Source organism: Thunnus albacares, chromosome 2 (assembly GCF_914725855.1).
Source record: "Thunnus albacares chromosome 2, fThuAlb1.1, whole genome shotgun sequence".
Classification (NCBI taxonomy): domain Eukaryota; kingdom Metazoa; phylum Chordata; class Actinopteri; order Scombriformes; family Scombridae; genus Thunnus; species Thunnus albacares.
In genome coordinates, this window is record NC_058107.1 from 14,074,384 (window position 1) to 14,094,684 (window position 20,301).

The 20,301-nt window shown below is 41.7% G+C and overlaps 1 protein-coding gene and 1 long non-coding RNA gene across 4 annotated transcripts in view; one reads left to right on the plus strand and one right to left on the minus strand.

Annotated features, from left to right (window-relative positions):
- dtx1 (deltex 1, E3 ubiquitin ligase) overlaps positions 1-20,301 on the plus strand; it is a 44,953-nt gene that overhangs the window by 16,778 nt on the left and 7,874 nt on the right. The window contains exons 3-7 of one of the 3 annotated variants that reach the window (XM_044366912.1): positions 8,268-9,015; positions 17,214-17,275; positions 17,535-17,687; positions 19,437-19,498; positions 19,665-19,823. In XM_044366912.1, coding sequence (XP_044222847.1) covers positions 8,268-9,015; positions 17,214-17,275; positions 17,535-17,687; positions 19,437-19,498; positions 19,665-19,823 — 1,184 coding nt within the window. Of the gene's footprint in view, positions 1-8,267; positions 9,016-17,213; positions 17,276-17,525; positions 17,688-19,436; positions 19,499-19,664; positions 19,824-20,301 lie in introns of all 3 variants that reach the window. The other 2 variants (XM_044366913.1, XM_044366911.1) reach the window with 2 other exon arrangements.
- LOC122992962 lies at positions 1,872-19,536 on the minus strand. Its single transcript, XR_006406234.1, has 3 exons — positions 19,524-19,536; positions 14,048-14,052; positions 1,872-1,955 (listed from the first exon to the last, which is right to left on the minus strand). It is a non-coding gene; the product is annotated as an uncharacterized LOC122992962 (long non-coding RNA).

A 20,301-nucleotide genomic window follows, 5' to 3' on the forward strand; every position in this document is an offset into this window, starting at 1 on the left:
AACATGTTAGCTGATGTTAAGCAGATATTACCATGTACACTATCCTGATAAAGCTTGTCAACGTGATAATATTTACAAAGTAGGAAACGATGGGATAGGGATGACAATAGTTTTGCAGATATTTAGTCATAAACCAGGATATTGGAAAACAGTGAAATTTTGAGCTCATGATTGTGCTTGTGAAAAGTCAAGGGCTTACCAAAGTTATTATAAATCATTCTGGGCACCAGGGATGTATGTGCCAAATGTCATGGCAATCCATTTAATAGTTGCCAAGATACTTAAAGGATAAGGCTGGTGATTTTCTATATTTCTCTTATTGACAGCAAATCTCATGTGTAGAGTCAAACCAACAATGAACTCATCCTGCTCATCCGACTTTGTACTTAAGTTCTTTGAGAAATGTATAATATAGTACAATATAATACAGGTTGTTAGCAAAGCTCTGTAAACAGAGGAATAAGATATATCAAACTTTGGATACACACACAATACTTGTAAGTAGGTAAGTGCAATATTGGTTTGACTCTGCAAAAATATAGAAAGTCACCAGCCATATCCTTTTAACCAAAAATGATGGAGCTATAGGAAAAGTCAGAGGATCACCAAAGTTAATAGGATTCATAATTTGGGGACCATGATTGTTTGTACAGAATTTCATGGCAATCCATCTAGTAATTGTTGACATATTTCAGTCTGGACCAAAGTGGTGGACAGACAGACAACATTTCCATCCCTAGAGCTATGCTGGTAGCGTGCCTAAATACATATTTTTTAAATAGCCATAACATCAATCTTTTGCTATCTCAATTTTTAAAGCAAAATTCCACTCTTGGATTCTTTTCCTGAGCAACTTTCAACAACTCCTTTAGAGAAGGAGAGCCTCGCTGTAACTTGAGAGAGCTTACTAGCAATGTAACAACAACAAAAAAGGTTTTCTGGTAAAGTAAGAATAAGAGTAAAGCAGGAACAATGCTGTGGTTTACTGAGCATTGTTGTTAAAATAACAGCAAGCCACTGAAAAGGAAGTTGTTTCACACAAGCAACAAACTGTGGCTGCATCTCTGTGGCTGGAAGTCATATAGACATTGACATTCCTGTCTCTGCTGTGATGAATCTCTGTATGGTTGGTGGAAGTTCTTGCAAATGAGAGAATCTTGAAAGAAAACTTTTGCATTTTATTCTGTTACAGATTGTTCAATAAACGTTTTGTCAAATTCAGCAAATATCTCCTCACGGTCCACTAGCTGCTCGTGCACAGGACAGGGAAGTCATCAGAGAGGCTGTGGCCAATTCACATAGAAAGTGTTTTCTCACGGAACAGATAAGCTTCTGTTTTATTAAATGTATTAATACACACTCTGAGTCTGTTTCTGTCGCATTTAGTGAAGCATAATCTGAGCAGGCAGCTGTTTGAATAAGTAACAAATATCCTGCTGTATATGTGTTTTCAACTTATTAACCTTATCAATGAATCAATAAATGCAAACACTGACACTTTCTTCCTGTGGAGCCGACATGCAAACTATTTTGTTTCAGTAAATTTCTGCTGTCACTCAGCCTGGTGAAGGCAGTTTGTCTGGCTGCTGTCCTCTCAGCTCTCTAGGAGCTGCAGCTGACAGACGGCTGCTTCTGTGGACAGAGACGCTGAACGCAGGTCGAGTGAGAAGTGAGGAGGCAGCAGAGAGACGGAGAGTGTGGATTGACTGTTGTGTTCACATGAGATGAAATTTTTTTTCCACTCGTGATAATATGTGAGAGGAACAGAAGTGACTGCAGCTGACACATCGCTCTGGACTGCACCATATTTCTCTTTTGGTTGTTGCCTTGGCGATGCCCATCCATTATTTTGGGGGGGCGGAGCATCTGAAGGAGCACGAAGGGAGGGGTGTATTTATTTAGGTGTTTTGTTCAAATATCAACAATCTTTCTCCCGATTGACTGACTCTACCTTGCTTCTGGTCTAAGTTTTAAGGATGTTACACTCACAAGATGGCAGAAATCGCAAGTATGAATACGTCACCAGTAACTGTTAACAATAACATGTTTAGAGTTGAAGCTGAAGCTCCTCCAAAAAATTGGGGGATTTATAAAAGACAGATTTTTTTAAAAAGAATCGTCAAAATTGCAGTAGAGCTTAAGGTAGAGCAGTGGATGCTGCATTTCACATAGTGCAACTCAGTAGCATGTTTCATTAGACCCTCCCTTGATGACCCCAGTTTCTCCCAGTTTGTAATGCAGGCTTCCTCCTAAAAATGTGTAGTCTCCAAACCCAAATATCCATGATGACATTTAATCAGTTATTTGGCGAACAGAAAGTTAATCAACAGCATTTCTGATAACCGAATAATCATTTAAAGGTCCCATATTTTACACTTTTCCGGTGTTTTATTTGAAGTCTTGATATCCATAAGAAGATATTTTTGTGGTTTTAAGTACCAAAAACCATCTCAATATAGTTTTACATCTCCTCTCTTAAGGTCTACCAAGAACAGGCTGTTTTGTGTCCTCTCAATGCCCCTCTATTGACTGGCTGACTGTTTTCTGAGTGACACATGCCCAGGCCAACCACAGGTAATAGATTGTAGCTTAGCCTGTAGCTGGGTAAAACTGAACTGAGCTGAAATGGAACGAGTGCACATAAATGAGGTAAATAACATAAATATTTTGTTTCTTTCAGGAGGGACAGGGGGTCTTGTTGGAGGGGAAATGGCAGGAGAAGGCAAATACTGAGTGTGTAGTTGTGACATCACAAAGTTACGGAAGTCCAAATGGCTCATTTAAAGGCACAGTTTCTGAATTAGGGCTGTGTGCATTTCCCCATGGACTGAGCGTTTTGATACTTTCACAATACAATACACACAATATTCACAATATTTATATAGCACCTAGACCTGCTTTATAATCAAAAAAGAAATGGAAATCTCCCTTTCTACCTTTCTACCTTTAAGTTGTTTATTAAGCAACAATGCCAAACATTTCCTGGTTCCAGCTTCTCTTTTTTAATTCATTGTAAATGTATTACTTTAGAGTTTGAAGATGTCACCTTGGACTGTCAGAACTTGCAGTGAGCATTTTTTTAATAATTTAATGACATTTTAAATTTTAAATGAGAGATTAAATCATGCACTTAAATGGATTCATTGAAACAAAGAGACAGAAATGAAAATAATCATTAGTTGCAGCCCTGTTTTCAAGTGGCTTCTTCACTCCTAAAGAAGCAATATCAGTCCTATCAATTGCAATAGAAACATAGACATGAAGGTAATATTAAATTTATGGGATGTCATTCATCGCTTCAGAGTTTCTCTGTTTTGTATGCACAGCATTCTTTTTCTGACAGAGGTCTGCCCATTTTCCAGCAGAGACCATAGATTAGCTGGCTTTAAATGCCTTTCAGACAGCATTGAGCCGTATGATGCTGGACCTGTTACTGGCCTCTCCTTCTGTACTTAAAAGAAAAATGCAGCACAATGTTTTAATAGGCTCAACGCAGCCCTAGGGAAATTGGAGAGGCTTGTCAATTATAAGGATATATTATAAAGCTTGATCCCGGCACTTCCCATCTGCCTTTCCTCCCACTGCAGCAGCGCAAGGAAGAGCATTAACTACAAGGTGATGTGGGCCCTAATTTGATGACACAGATTTCTGCTCCCTGTCCAAGAGTTGAGCGTTGTGTGAGAGCAGGATGTCCAGTGAGTGACAGAGTGGAAAATGTGAATGTGAAATGTGAAGAATAGCGAGACAGCGCTGGTAGGGAGTCAGGAGAGACGGAAGAGAGCGAGGGGAAAGCTGGCGTCAGCAGCAGATGAGATGAGCGAGTGGAGGAGGAGTTGACTCTGTTGGTGCTCTGCTCAGGGAAAGGAGTAGTAAGAACGTTCACATATGGGCAACCCCCCCGCCAACACCTCCTCCTCCTCCTCCCAGCCACAGGGACGACTTCCATGACAACAAAACTTTTCCTGAGTGTTTCTGTGACAACAAAACTTGTATCTCATGCATTTTGCAGCAGCTGTTCTGGTACAACCTGTGGTTACACATCAGGCACCGACAGTTTCCATTAACTGAGCCTGCATCACACTTCCCTGGGTGACCACGGAGGTGTAAGTGCGTGAGAGAAACACACACATCAATAACCTCAGTGACAGATTTAGATAGGATTTACTGCTCACTGTGTGGAGTGAAGCAGTTTTACTCCCTAGATGAGCTCTAGCTTGGGAGAAGTGGATTTGTTGATTCAATTCAACATTCATTCAATTTTGTTCCTTATTTTTTCTCATCAGTTATTTGAGTATTTAAATGCAGCATGGCTACTAATAATCATGTTTTGTATTTAACAAATTGACAAAAAAACATTTCTGAATTATTACACCAGTCTTCTTGAGTTCTGTTTTGGTGTCAGATTATATCTTAAAGCCACACTGTAGCCTATATCTTGAAAAATACAACACGTGAACTGGTTAACCATTTTGATAAAATCGTGGACTAAAATACATACAAAGCATCAGCTTGCCAATCTGCTTTCACTCCCCGCAGCAGGCCTCTGAGGGCAGTCAAGGATGCTGTAACTTAATGTTGCTTGTCCGTCCATTTAAAAGAGTGACTCAGACAGGCCTTCCCTCACTTACAGAGGAAAACAAAGCTATTAAGAATGGAGACTGGCATGGCCTCCAACAGCGAACAAACTGCAGGAAGTTTCCCCTCCCCAGCAAAGATGTGAGAGGGCAGTCAAGCTCACCATGAACCCACCTGGCCCTGCGTGACAGTGAGGTTCAGAGTCCCACTGTGGGGCCTGACGAGGCAATACATCACACAGCTACCGCTCACCCAAGGGAAACTACACTGGTGTTAGGCAAGGACAGCTGGAGGACATCGTGGGAGGGAGGACAGGGGATATGAGCGGAGGGCAGGAAAGATGGCTGCCAAAAGCACACAGGGTCAGACAGGAAGTGGCCACTCTCGCTTAGTTTCCTGTTAGGAAGAGGGAAGGGTCACACAGAGAACATCAACAACTCACGCCCGGGCTTTTGGCAGAGGCAGGTATATATACAGCAGTAAATTACAGCAGAATTGGAGGCAGTGAGCAGATTTTCAGGCTGTATGTTGTTAACAAAACTTCCCTCATGAGGCCCCAGGACTAATGTGTTGGCTTCCGCTCTTTCCTCCCTGCGTAATAATGCAAATATTTAAAGATTAATTCCGGTGTATTAGCGCTTTAGTTTTCATAGTTCTGGCCATCATTCATATTGGTAATAATAATGTGCTCACAAGTTAACCGCTGAGATGAGGAAATGTGGCAACATCGCTAAAAAAGAAGTCAAACGGAGCAGGAAACAAGCGATCAGATGATCATAGAGGTTTTAAACACGTTTTTTCAAAATTATTGGGAAGTGAAAAAAAAGGCACAAACAGTAAAATTATGACCAAGTCTGTCTATTATAAAAATCCACCAGAGTTTACAGACTGACTCCCTGATTAGAGGAATAGTTTAACAATTTGGGAAATAATTACACTTTTTTGTCTTCTTGCCCAGAATTATATGAAAGCATTGATACCACTTTCTCAGATTAAACCAAGGAGATATGCATTCATTTGTAAAATTTAGAGATGATAGGCAGATTTTGTAAACTTTAGACAGAGCCAGGCTAGCTGTTTCTCCCTGCTTCCAGTCTTTACGCTAGGTTAAGCTAATTGTCTCTTGTCCTGAGAAAGGTATCAATCTTCTCATCTAACTCTTGGCAAGAAAGCTAATTAGCATAATTCCCAAAATGTCTATATCTCCAAATAAAGTGGTTTAGATAATCTTGTAAAACTGTTAGCGTGTTTACAACCTGTGTAATGAGCTGATTTCTCACGCTCGTCTGACTTCATTGTGGCATTGTTGTTGTGTTTCCAGATCTGATAGATAGATAGATAGATAGATAGAAATGGCAGTGAAACTAAAAACAGTTTTAATAAACCAGAAACCATATATATATATATATATATGTATATATATATATATATAAGCTACATATATCTGCTTTGTTCAGAGTTACAGTATTAGTAAGGATTACAACCAGAGTGTGTTCCAATATGTGAGAGCATTTACCTTTATGCTTGGTCTATGAATGCTGAGCAATGCTTGGTCCTCCCCTCACTTTAATTACACTAAAGAAATCTGAGTGCCAAACACTCATCCCTCAGAGTGCACTGAACTGTTTATAGAAAATCCTTCAGCTGAGCACATTTCATGCAGCAGGCTCCATCAGAGCTCTCATGAACAATTAACAGTACTAATAGGCTTTCAAAGAGGGATTCTGTTTATCTTTCTTCACCAAAGTTGAGATGTTTAAAATGATGCCGGGGAATAAAACATCTCTACATGTTGAAATATTTATGAAGCTTGTGTTAAACCTACTACAGAGCAAGTGTGGAGCTGTGCGACTATGGATCCGGTCAGAAACACGCAGCCACGCTGAAAGTGTCGAAGATAATTCATCCCTCAGGAGACACAGCGGTAAAGGCTCGGCATCTCAGAGCCTTCCACTGCTACGCTAAAAGTACAGAGAAAATCACTGACTTTTGGGAAATCAGTGAGGGTCTTATTTTCAAATCCATTTTGGGAAATCATTTCTATTTTAATTATTATGTTCAGAGAAAATATAAAGAATCAGAGCAGGCTGTGAGCGGGTATGGATGCAACTGGCAAAGAACGTCATGCATGGCTGACTGACTGAAGACGTGAGAGACTCAGGCAGCTGGCTCACTGAGCAGTCATCTGCGTGTTTGTGTGTGTGTGTGTGTGTGTGTGTGTGTGTGTGTGGGGTTCTCAGCAGCTCCAAATGAAATTAGCCATCAAGCTGAGTCCTTTAGCGGCAGTCTGCAGCAGAGACTCAAGGTCAGACTTGCTGATTCTGCTGATGCATTTTATTCTCCGGAGCCAGCACCAGGCTGCTCGATGAGGGGTTGCCGCTGCCCACCAACCCCCTGCTCATTCCCACACCCATTCATCCCTTGCACACACTCCCATCCCTCCATTATCACCCTGGTCCTCCCTGGAAGGAGAGTGAGCATTTACCCGTTAAATTAGGTGGGAGAAGGAGGGGTAACGGTCTCCCTGCCGGAGTGCCTGGATACCCTTGCTGACGTGCAGCGGGGAGATGGATAGACCAAGGTGTCTTGATTTCCCATGTGACTACAGTAATTGTGTTATAATGGAGGTTGGAGCTGAGTGGCCATCAGCAGAGGGACAGAGGTACAAAAGCTCCAAGTCTCCCTCCTTCCTGTCGCCATACAGAACAGTAGAGTGCAGAGACTGAGGAAGCAGGGAGTTGTGGGTATGATGTCTGTAAGGCCACGCATACAGTTTAATGCTCTGAGCTTCTTGAGCTGAGGGCTTTTTCAAGTGTGTACACCTCAGCTTAGTGATTTAAGTTTGAACTCTTGAGCCACTTAGATAATGCTACAATTTGTAACATAGGCCTTGAGGCAGGTAGTGAAGTGTGACGCTTCATCCTCATCAGCTGGTCAAGTTGCTGACTCAACACTTTGTTAATTTACTTGGTGAGCTTGAAAGGAATCAAGATTGAAATGGTATTTGGCCTCAAGCTGTGATAACCAGCAATTAATCTATTGAGGAGTTTTTTTTCTATTAGTTATTTCCACAATTATTCATTTACTCTTACTATAAAATGTCAAATAGAATGACTAATTTTCATCACAAGTGAACAGATTTCAGAGATTAACGTGAAATAGAGAAAAGCAAGTGACTTTCTGCATTTGTGAAGCTGTAACCAAAAATACGTTGGGTATTTTTAATGACTGGATTTTTTAAGAAATGTTTTAATGTGTAATACTCATCATTAAAATCAACAAATTTTCTGCCCATGGACATATCAGTTTGTCTCAGCACTTCCTGTAACGCTTGCACAGGTGCTGAAGAACCAGTCATAGAAAGATCTGTACTTGGAAAAGAATACTCATGTTTACCGTTAGACATTTAGCATTTGTGATCTCTATTTTCAAATAGCTTGTTTCACTGAAAAGACAACTTTAGGCAAACAGACACATTTTGACATATATTTATTTGTATAGCACATTTCATACACGAGGACAATTCAAGGTGCTTTACATAATACATTAAAAAATTAAAAATGAGAAACAGTATAAAACATTAAAAAACATACAAAAGAGATACAAAAATATAGAGACAAATACAAATACAGCACTCTCAAAGACAGAATCTAATCCTCATGTCCCATTTCTCCTCTGTCCTTTACTTTTAGGCACCATGAGACCAGTGCAGAGGAACTTCTACGAGCCGTCGTCCGCCCCGGGTAAAGGCGTGGTGTGGGAGTGGGAGAATGACAACGGTTCTTGGACACCGTATGACATGGAGATCTGTGTGACCATTCAGAACGCCTACGAGAAGCAGCACCCCTGGTTGGACCTGACCTCTCTGGGCTTCTGCTACCTCATCGACTTCAATAGCATGTCTCAGACCAACAGGCAGAGCCAGCGCAAGCGACGCCTGCGAAGACGCATGGACCTTGCTTACCCTCTAATCATGGGTTCCATCCCCAAGTCGCAGTCCTGGCCTGTGGGAGCCAGCTCTGGTCAGCCCTGCTCCTGCCAGCAATGCATCCTGGTCAACAGTACGAGAGCCGCCTCTAATGCTATTCTGGCCTCTCAGCGACGGAAGCTCTACGGAGGGACAGCGGGCAACCCGGGTGCCACAGGAACCCTGACGGTAGTGCGGCAGAGCAACACCTTTGCTGGAACCTCCCTCTGGTCTCCGACATCCGCCTCCTCCGGCACCAACAACAATAACATAAGTGTGGGAGGCGGACAAGCCAAAGCTGAACAGGTGCAGTTGCCACTGTCCACTGCCAACTTCCCCTGTTCCCCCGTGATGCCATCTCTTTCATCCGCCCATGGCCACCACGCTCTCACCATCAATGGACAGAACAACCTGAACCGACCAGGCACCCAGCGCATATCCATGGGCACTGCCAGAGGAGCCATCCCACCAGGGTAATGATGTTTGCAAACACGGCCATGCATTTCCCTTATTTTCTCATTTAGATTTTCTGGAGTCTGCAGTAGCCTGTTAGTTGTTATAGCGCAGACATAATGCTCGCATTTGTTTGAATTTACAGTTCGGCTGAGGCAATGGGAGGATATAAAAAGAGACAGTCTCCGTTTCTGCTTGTCTGCTTCACAGAGTTTCAGCCTGCATGTGTCTGGTGTATTGTACTGTCATTTTCTCTTTCTGTTTCTGTACCTCTTTCTCCCAATCTTCCCTCCGCTGATTTACGACCACTCTTGTTAACGTGCTCTTCAGTGAATCTGCAGAGAAGGCCTTGGGTCCAGTTGATTCTCTTTTGCCCGAGTTTACAGAGGAAGAGCCTCCCATATGTGTGCCTGCCATGGTTACTACTTGATAATGAGCTTATGTTGGCCCCAATAGGCGTGAAATACTGCAGCTCTTCTGGATCATTCTGTTGCCTCTACTATGAACTCATTTTGTTACTATCACACTACGCTGTGGCTGTTGTGTCATGAGATGTGAAGAAGTCTGATATTGTATGTGGATTTTGTGGATGTGTGGTGTGTGTGTAACTGCATCTTTGTTTCATGATGTGGCTGTGTGCGCGCGGTCAGACATGTGAAGCGGGCTCTGGTGTAGCTGTGGAAACCTATTTGCCATTGAGGCAGAGCTCCACTGGGGAAGAATGAATAATGGATCAAGGAAAAATGGGAGCTTCAGCAGAGCGCTCTGACCTCAGAGCGATTCAGCGAAAGGAACCGAGGAAAAGAAGTGTGTCTAGCGTTGTAACCGATACTTCAGTCCCTATCCTGCTTTCTTTTACTAAAATAAACCCTCTCCTGATCTAATTTGATTCCATTTTGTTCTCACTGCTCATGGGGAGAGACACACTTACTGCATGTTTGAATAATACTGTCCTTCACCTACTGTAGGCACAAAAGCTTCCACTTTCCATGGCCTAATTCTGTGTCACTGAAAGGAAACGCACATGGTTTTTGCTCATCATAGCAGGCCGTGACGTTGTTTCATCCCACAAGCAGGTGGTTGATGATGTGTTTCTGTGCAAGGGTATATGTGAAAGAAAAAGACAGCAGAGAACGACCTATTCGGGGACATTCCTCCTGTATTTGAATAATTCAGTTGAAGCTCAGGTGTTTTGGATGAAATGTGACTTTCTCACCTCACAGCGCTAGGGGTTTTGAGGAGACAGAGACAGAGAGAGCGAGAGCGAGAGAGAGGAAGAGACAGTGGGGTGAGGCGGAGTACATCAGTTCCCAGGCGAGTGGCTCGACGTACAGGATGAGTGTGGTTAACATACACACAGCAGGACATGAGAGCTCACAAACACACACAGGCGCACACACACAATCTGAGATGTGAACTCCCTCGCACATTCCCACAAGCGTGCTACAGACAGATAACAGAGGAACCCACACAGAGTGTAAAACATCAGATCTGTTTTTTTTCACACACCCACACCCTAATATGGCTGGTGCTGTGTACAAGAAGATATTTGGCACGCTGTGGCCTGTTTACATGAGTTCATGTTTATGTTGCAGCTTTACATACGCAAACAACCACGTTGCATGCGATGATAAGTCTATTTCGACTAGATTTATATAAAAATGTGATTTAAAAAAACAATAATCTTGCAAATTATTTATTCCATCTTTGCATTAGCCAACACAGCACAGCATGTGTTGTTATGAGCTGAGTATCATTGATGATGAAGGCTGCAGTTCAAATATTGATCTTTTTATTCTCTAAAGAAATCATTGCTTGTAGGCTGTAAATGCTGGTTGGGGGTGGGGGTTGTGTGTTGTTTCATGGTTTTATGTTACATGCACAAATATTAGAAGTGGCACCATCTGCTGGGCTTGTGTCAACAAATCAGTTTATCTCATTACTGGGCAGACAGAGCCCACTATATTACCACCTGCCTTTACATTTTACTTGCTATAAACTGAAGACACGTGGTTTGGGAAACAAGGTCATGTGTAGTAACAACAGGTGGCTATAAAGTTTTTGAAATATTGAGCTCACATATTACTCACAGTTATTCGTCAGAAACAGGAAAAGGCTAATGTGTCTTACTTTACTGTAAAACATGCAAGTAGGGCTGCTACTCTAGATTATTTTCATTATCAATTAATCTGACGATTATTTTCTCGATTAATTGATTAATCGCTGGTTTATGAATTTGCAAAAAATAGTGAAAAATGCTCATTGTAGAATGATTGACGTTGACATTTCTGCTTGAAAAATGACTGAAACAATTATCAAAATAGTTGTGGATCATTTACCTGTCAATCCACTAATCAATTAATCAACTAATCCTTTCAGCTCTACATGAGAATAGGCAAATAATTCAAAATGACATAATTTACCCCTTTTTGTCAAAGTGTTTTGTGTGTGTGTGTTCAAGTAGAATAATGTGCTATACATTGAAGTGTTCTCAAGTATTCAACCTTGTGACATTTTTTGGTCGAATATAACTTATCTTTCATTTCAACATGAAGTATGTAACCATAATCTCGCCACATGAGGTCTTTTGTCATAATATGATTACATGGAAATGATTGAGATAATTATATTCAGTTATCTGTCTGTTTGAGCAGATAGAGAAACATATTTTGTTGTGGAGTGAACAGAGAAAGAATTTCACATGGTCTCTGGGGATTTTTTTTTCTCACAACATCTCTGTCAGTCAAACCACTTCCTCCTGTGCACTCTCGCCAGGCATGTCAGTATTTAAGTTACGACTTGTGCTGAATGTCAGTATTGGTTTCTGTACAGAACCAAAATGCTCAGAGACAGAGGTGAAAGTCAGGGTCTTCTTCACACAAAAGGAGTGAGATTGTGCCTTTGCACGTGCTCGCTGCTACTGGTTGTGTTTACCAGCTCCATGTGTTGAAGACTGCTCATGTGAGTTTTGACTGGAGGGCCGTGTTTCTGTGCAGAGATCATTATCCCTCTGTGAGCTGCTTCACCTCTCTGCTCTGGTGCTCCCCGTAAGATAAAATTAATATTGAAATTAATGAATAAATCATGAGGGCTCATCTGGAACAAACTGGTGCAATTTGGAAATTCTTGGTGTCATTATTGCTCATTCTCGGGGCATTCCAGGTGCATTGTAAAGTGCATTACCCATGTTGTAATCTCCCCTCCGTGTAGCAGGGGGTAGGGCTTGCCTCTACCTCCCGCTACTCACATCAATATGCAATTAAGCGCTCCTGGAGTTCTCTCCCTCCAGCCCTCTCTCTCACTGTCTTTATGGTGCATAATAAACAGATGAGGAGATATTAGTCCTCCGTCAGCACTTTCCTAACTAGGCCTAATGTGGTCTCTATTTGGGGAATCACATCGCTCTCAGTCTGATTAAGTCCTTAAGGCGGGCTGGAGATTCCCTCTGGAATGGAGGGATGATACTGAGCACAAGACAGAAGAGGGACAGCGACCCTCATGCCCTGACCTGACAGGACCATAATTAATGTAGCGTTAATGGGCTAGGTATGTAGGGCTGGATTTATCACTTAATTGCATGGTTTGGGGTCAGATGTTACAGCATTACATGTGAGAAATATTGCCAGGGGCAATACCTTCACAGTTTATTTGAAAAACATGCACATAGAAAATATAGACTATAGGGTTGTTTCAGGCTTAGACAAACCTTTTTAGGGCTTGGGTGTAGCTGGGCTCAACTTTTTTTTTTCATGCAGAGAAAATGGGCAGAAGGGAGCAAGGTGAACACAGGTCACAGGGAAGAGAAAATTAAGAATAAGTAAGGCGAAAGAAATGCAGAAGTGACAAAGTTCAGTCTAGTTCACCTGTTGTAACAGCAGCGTTGCAAAACAAGCACAGACCTTTTGCCTGCAAAGGTCTGTGTTGTAAACACTGATGATGAGGTATAATTGCTCATTAGATCTGAGCGTGAGCCAACACAGCCTATTGTTCTTGTCATTTTATTTGAGGGATGATGATGCCGTTTTTGGATGTTTGCGAGAGACGGCGAGAGAGAAAGAGGAAGAAGGAAGAGTTAAAGCCACAGTTAAACCCTAGAAGTCATTCAGCATTAGAGATTGTCAGCAGATTGTGAGGAGGTTACGTATGTCTTAAACCCCAGTGCTGAAGATGTAGCCACAACAGACGGGGTCAATGCCTCTGCAGGTGCACAGTTCTTAAAAAAAAAAGAGAGAGAGAAAAGAGCTTAGCAATGTGCTGAATGAGGTTTGAGGGTGGTTGTACACAGGCTACAGGTTGTCTGGCTGGTTAAGGTTTCTGCAGTGCATACTGTAGATAGGTAATCACAAGCTTTGCAAAAATAATGAGATACAGTGCAGTGGCAAATTGCTTGCAAGATGTGGATCTATCCATCTATGAAAAAATAAACCATAAACACAGTGTAGAAAAGTGTGTTAGCTTGTTTGCTCCAGTCTAGCAGATGATGATCAGCAGTAGCTGCTGCTGCTGGTTGCTTTTGGTGGTTGTGGAGTCACACAGTGTGCAGCTGTTTCATCAACATTGCATACTTATTATGCAATGTGCTCTCAGGCTGAGCTTTGCTAGAATTGGAAAGCAATAAAGATGAAAAGCATGATGTTACAGATCGTTGACAGATCCGCTGTACTGTATGCTTATAGGAGTGTGTAGTTTGCGCACACAGCACACAATGAGACGGTGTTAAGGGCTCTCGTGGTGCGATGTCCCATTTCTTCTCCTAATGAAAATTATTTGTTTGATCACAGCGCTCTGTGTGAACAGCCTAAATTATACATGCACTCATAAAGGGAGGCATCTTGTTCGTGGTGTGTTTTGATTTGATTTAGGCCTAAGTGCATGTTTAACCGAAGGAGGAACTCTCCCAGTGGGTAGCACATAATTTGTTTTTGTTGAGCGAAATATTCTGCCAGAGCTGATCAGTTTTTTTTTTTTTTCTTTTTTCAGTACACTTACTTCCTCCATTACTCATGTTTGTTAAGGTGTTTGTCACTTCCTTATTTCCTCAGCAGTGAAAACAAACACTGCCCTCATTTCCAGACGGACACACTAGCTGCCAACATCTGAGTCAAACTGGTGCTTTCCCTGAATGATGTGCAGTTGTGTGCCATGAAGTATCGACTGGTTGGTTTTTGTTACAAGGAAAGACTGTAGCAGGTGAGTGGGCTCATTAATTCCTTTGCTGCGGTTGAAGGTGTGAAATCACTCACTGTAGTCTTTGCTTGAAGCAAAATCCTGCAGCCGGAATCAAATCCGTCACTCTGGTTTCACACTCTGAATTCAACACTCTAAGGTAAAGTATTTATCACTGTACTTTATTTTTAATAACATCAGTCCTGCAGTCAGCTGAACCTGTCCTGAGCCTGGTCTTTGGTCCACTAGTGTTAGACACAGCACATCTGAGTTCTTACTCTCAGCCTCAGCCAGGCCTCGTGTCCCTTTTTGTTATTGCACTCAGCTTATTGAAGGGCTTCCCCTGGCACAGCAACAGAGGCTTTCGCTAATATCAAAGCAGTCTCTTGATGCAGATTTGTGAAACGCCTGGGAGCTACAGAGCCAAAGACCTCAGTCTCTTCATGGTCAAAGAGCAGAGAGATTTAAAAGTATATGCGCTGGAGTGTGAAAGATTAATCGAGATAACCAACGAGCGACTTGTGAGCAGTGCCGCATTTACACATGTTCATTCCATGTGACTTTTATCTAGACTACTTTTAACTTTGGTTACTTTTATCCCCTATAAAAATAAATAAATTTTACCACAAGACAGTGCTTTTCCTCTATTACACAGTTGCCTTATTATATGGCTCTTTTCATTATGTTTGATTTATTTTATGTGACTGTGTTGCACCCATGAATCACACTGGACTCAGGACGAAACATATGTCAAGAAGTTTTAAGAAGAATAAATGAAAATGAACAGTAATTTGGTATTCAGTGGCTTCACTGATATTCTCTGGGTGTAACTACCAACTGAAGAACGCAGCACAAGCCCTCTGCTTATATACCCGCAGATGCTCTCATGCCTTTACTCAAATCAGAAATGCATTAATTTGAATGCATGAATTTGAAATAAAGTCAATATACTGTGTATAAAATAACACATAGCTACAAGTGAGTAGGCAAATACTCATAAATACTAATACTGACTCAACTGCATGCAACCTCCGCGTTTGTGATTGTGAGGTTTCAGCTTTGGGGGGATTCCTGATTGGTAAAGTACAGTTTGCATTGAGAACGTTGTTAGAATGTGTCACAGACCATGTCCCAGAGTAATCTAAGTCATTAATATAAACCAAGCCATCTTTGACTACTAGTGGTGCTGTGGAGCAGTGTTTTGATGAGTGTGTCTCAGTTTTGTTTGTATTTTATGCACATACAGCATAAGGATGCCTAGACTGTACACACATGTTATGAATTTTTTACACGTGTTGATCTTAAAATATTAATTAGTTATGCTAATAAGACAAATGTTGCTCCTTCAATGAATGTTTTGAATTTATTATTACTCAGGCTGGAAACATTTTATCATGCTGAACATGTCTAACAGACTTGAGTGATTAGAACAGCCGTATATCACTCAGTTTAATGCAATTCCACATGTAGACCACCACAAACACACAAAAAACATGAAAAAAACAGCATTGCTAATGTTTTATGATATAATAAATGCATTTAACATGTGTGTCAGACCTTAAATAGCCACCAATTGGTGTTTGGGTGAGAAATATTGAATGTAAATACATTTTTTTGTGTTTACTGAAAAACTCTGCATTGTCTCTTTAATGTGTCTGGTCCACTGCAGCATTTTTAAATGAATCATTCATATTTGGATTTAAAGCAAGTATAAAGTGTAATATCTGAAAAACTCTGACTTTGGAACCACACAGAGATATAATACCCAAAAAGTCAGTAATCTGACTTGAGAACACAAAGAATGAGTGGCTGAAAGCAACACATAGACTCCACCAATTTAAATTCCACACATAGCGGCTTTAATTTATCCATATGAGATAGGTAAATTGGGGTAAATTTAGCCCCTCTATCCTGAAGATGAGATTTGACTCTTATTGAAGTTTTAGTTAATCCATTCTCATCAAAGTGCTTTACTTGCTTTGATAGATTTCTAGCTGTAACTTGAGTTGGCTTGCTACACTGAGACTTACTTTTGACCTGAGGACAGAAAACTTGTTCCTGAGCTCTGCTGTTCAGTAGCGCCTGTTCTGGGATGTTAGTTGAGCTGAGGCCCTCTGAAAAGAGACTCACTGACTTGTATGCTCATATTAATGCCCCAAGTGCTTTGGTCCGCTCTGCTCCACAGATCTTGAAGAGTGCGCAAGTCAACTGTCTTTGTCGTCTGTGTTTGCCATGAAGACCAGCCTCTACAAATGTCATCCTGAATCAGGCTCTGCTGCAGTGCTTTGTACATGAGTCAAGCTGTCTCATCCTATTGTAGTTGTCTCTGTCTCTGTGGCGAAGCACATGTGACATTTTAACTTGAGTGTTTTTTATGGTGTGCAGAGCAGAACTAGCTACTGTTCTCAGTTTCTCAGTTGTGGTGTAGTAGGCAGTGGTGCACATTCAGGGTAATTTAGCGTCAATTTTGGAGGTCACAGGGCCATTTAAAGGTCAAGTGTGTAGAATTTAGTGGCATCTAGTGGTGAGGTTGCAGATTGCAAGCACCTGAATACCTCTCCCCTTACCCTTCCATTTCAAAGTGTGAAGGAGAACCTATGGTGGCCATGAAACTTGCAAAAAATGCATGAAAAATGCGAAAAGTCCCTCTCCAGAGCCAATGTTTGGTTTGTCCATTCTGGGCTACTGTAGAAACATGGCGGGCTCTGTGGAAGAGAACCCACTCCCTAGGTAGATATAAAGGGCTCATTCTAAGGTAATGAATACACAATTCTTAGTTTATGAAAACATAATTATGAATTACCATTTCTGCCAATAGAGCACCCTGAATCTTGCACACTGGTCCTGTGTGAAGAATATATATTTTGTTTTACAAAAAGAAAAAAAAATGATGTGGAACAACAGGTAGCACCCATAGTCACATAGAGGAGATGAGTGTTTCCAAATAATCTGCGCTTTCTGTAGACCTTGGTGTTTCCAGATGGCCACTGGAGGTGGCAGTATGACCCTGAATGAATGTATGATTTTACCTTTTTTTTCTTTCCTCTTGTAGGGTTCCTGCACTCCCAGTTAAGAACCTGACTGGATCTGGACCAGTGCACCCAGCGCTAGCAGGTTAGACAACATTCACTACACAGCATCTGCTTGGAAATGAGCTAAAACATACAAAACTGGTTAGATGTATACTCCTATTTATGTTGAAAGACATTCACAATCATTGCTTTTTCCACTTTTCTGCGTGCGTGTGTGTGTGTATGTGTGTGCGTGCGTGCATGCACGATTGCGCCTGCACGTGCATGTGTGTGCGTGTGTGTATGTGTGTGTGTGTGTGTGTGTGTGTGTGTGGGCTCTATATATGCATCAGGTATGACAGGTATCCTGATGTGCGCTGCAGGTCTGCCAGTTTGCCTGACCCGGGCCCCCAAGCCCATACTACACCCACCACCCATCAACAAGAGTGACATGAAGCCTGTGCCAGGGATCAACGGCATGCGACGCAAAACCAAGAAAAAGCACCTGAGGAGGGGTAAGACGGATGGAATCGCAGCAATGGGACCATGACATGAGAGGAGAGTAGAAAAATGACATGAAAACACAGCTTTACACACTTTATTTTTTAGTGTGTCAATTAATAAATGGGAAATGCACTGAGGAGAGGAATAGACCAACCACTGACAGTCAGCAGACTTTCTCTGTCCTGCCAAGCTTTGCAAGATGTTTCAGTTTCAGCTGCCTGTGAATTGGTTGTTCAGCGTGCAAACAAAACCAACAAATAAACTGTTTTCAAGGGGCCGTAATTGTTCTTTAAATGCCTTCCATTTAAGCTCTATAAGAGTGTTACAATAAATCTAACCTCATTCACAGCCACCGATGATTAGTAAGAAAAGGATTCCTGTAACTTTCAAAAGGATAATAAAATGTAATGATGACTGCTGGTTCAGTTCGGATTTATGAGTAAATGCAGTCAAAGTGTTATTGTAACAGTTTTATAGATGTTACACTACATGTAGATTGACAGAGGCTGTTGCGAAGAAAGTAATTAACAAGGGATTGTTGTACTGAGCTGGTTTGTGAGAGGATCTGGTGTTTTAGTTGGACGGCTTTGGGCTTGAATAAGTGCTGGTCGATGGAAGCCGTGGAAACCGCCGGCCTCCCAAGGGAGTCTTTGTCCTAATTGATCAGTGAGGCTGTTGGGTTTCCATCCCCTGCACCGTACTCGTCCTCTCAGTCAACCATCCAAAGCGCTCCATTACTGTACACACAGACTTTGTGTGTGGAGATGATGCGGTAACACTTTATTTCACGGGTCCCTTAGTTTCTTATTATTTCCTACGACCTAGAGTCCTGTCTACAGGCAAGTATACAGTTCAACATATATGCAGTCTCCAATTTTAAATGAATCATAAATGTTAAGGTGAGGTTTAAATTCCTCTGAAATTCAAGAGCTTTTAATGAATTCAACATAACTAAATTAACTCAAAAAAACTGCCTAAAGTTTCTCTATTTTTCTCTATAACCAAGTGTGCAGCCTGTTTGTGCTGTCTGCAGAAAGAGCATGAACTCAGACATACTGTAAGGGCAATGGAGATTTGGTTTTCTCGTGCAGGGAGATTTGGGCTTATCCTGCTCTGCTTTCTGCGCAGAAACAGGTCAAATAGGCTTGTGATCCGGCTAATGAAGCCATCAAATAGCAATAGTGCAAAAATACATAATTGAGTCTCTTGTGTCTTTTCCCCCTGTTTTTTTTTTTACTGTTTGCTCTCCTCTCTCTCTTCACATCTCTCTGCCTCCTCTCCCTTATATACCTTAACATTGTTTCCTCGCTTCGCTCCCCTCCCTCTGTTTGCTGGCTGTCCCTCAAATGAACAAACAAAGGCTCCGAGGGAAAAGAGGTTGCCCGTAAGCGTATTAGGGGTGTAAGCTGTGGGTGTGCTCTCAGCCATGCTAGCCTGGTTGCACACGGGGATTATCAGAGAGTGCAGGGATGACTGGTTGTTCTGTGCCAGTTTGAAGGTGACCTCCTCTTCAACATCACAGACATGTATATTGAAACAAGTGTGGCCGCAGTCACGCCCAGGCCAGAGCGGCCGCTGAGAGTTGATGAGAATTTGTCATCCATCAAGATCTAGGTGTTATTCTCTTGTGTTATGACAAGCAAATGTCATCCGGTGGTCCATCTTTCCTTTTTCCTTAATGTGGTATGTGGGTGTAAGTGGCAAGTTTGGATTTTCTTTGATGGCCATCTCATCTCTCTTATGTTTTATTTTATGACAAGGGAAAAACCCAGAGGATGTGGTGCGAAGATACACAGAGAAGATTAAAGTGGTGCCAGACGAGGTAAGAAAAAGACACACACACACACACACACACACAGGACTTAAAAGTTTTGCGCCCACCAAGAGATGCACTCTGTCATCGTTTGATGTCCTAACCAAGTGTGAAAGTATAATAAATACACAGTCATGGTGAATGGCAGCTGAAGTATTTTGGTTGGCTATTCCAGGACTGTACCATCTGCATGGAGAGGCTGGTCATGTCATCAGGCTATGAAGGCGTCCTGCAGCACAAAGGCATCAAGCCAGAGCTGGTGGGCAAACTTGGCAAGTGTGGGCACATGTACCATCTGCTGTGCCTGGTGGCCATGTACAACAATGGCAATAAGGTGGGTTAAAAGCTTGTGAGTTGCTATGATGTCACTCAAGGCTCAAATTATAAACTTTTGACATCTTACAGCTCGACTGGGTTGCACGGCACCGACAGATCAGGCCTCACAATTGGGCTACACAGATGGGATCTTATGAAGTCTTTTCAGATCAATGCTTTCAGTTTTGACAGCACAATACTTTGTAAAATCATTATGAATTCAGTTCACCTCAGTTCACTTTCATCTAATATGAAAGTGCTTCTTGCTAATGTCAGGCAGCAAATACAAGCAGATTTAATCAGCAATCATCAATGTCATATTAACAACAGCAGTTGTCAAATCAATCAAATCACTTTGTCAGTATTATTAAAGGTTCTATATGTGTAATTGTGAAGCAATTTATATGTATTAATTGTTTTTTTGCCAATGAGTGAACAGGTAGTACTGTAATGTAAAAAAAAAGACCTTCTCCATCTTTCTTGATTGTCTATAACAG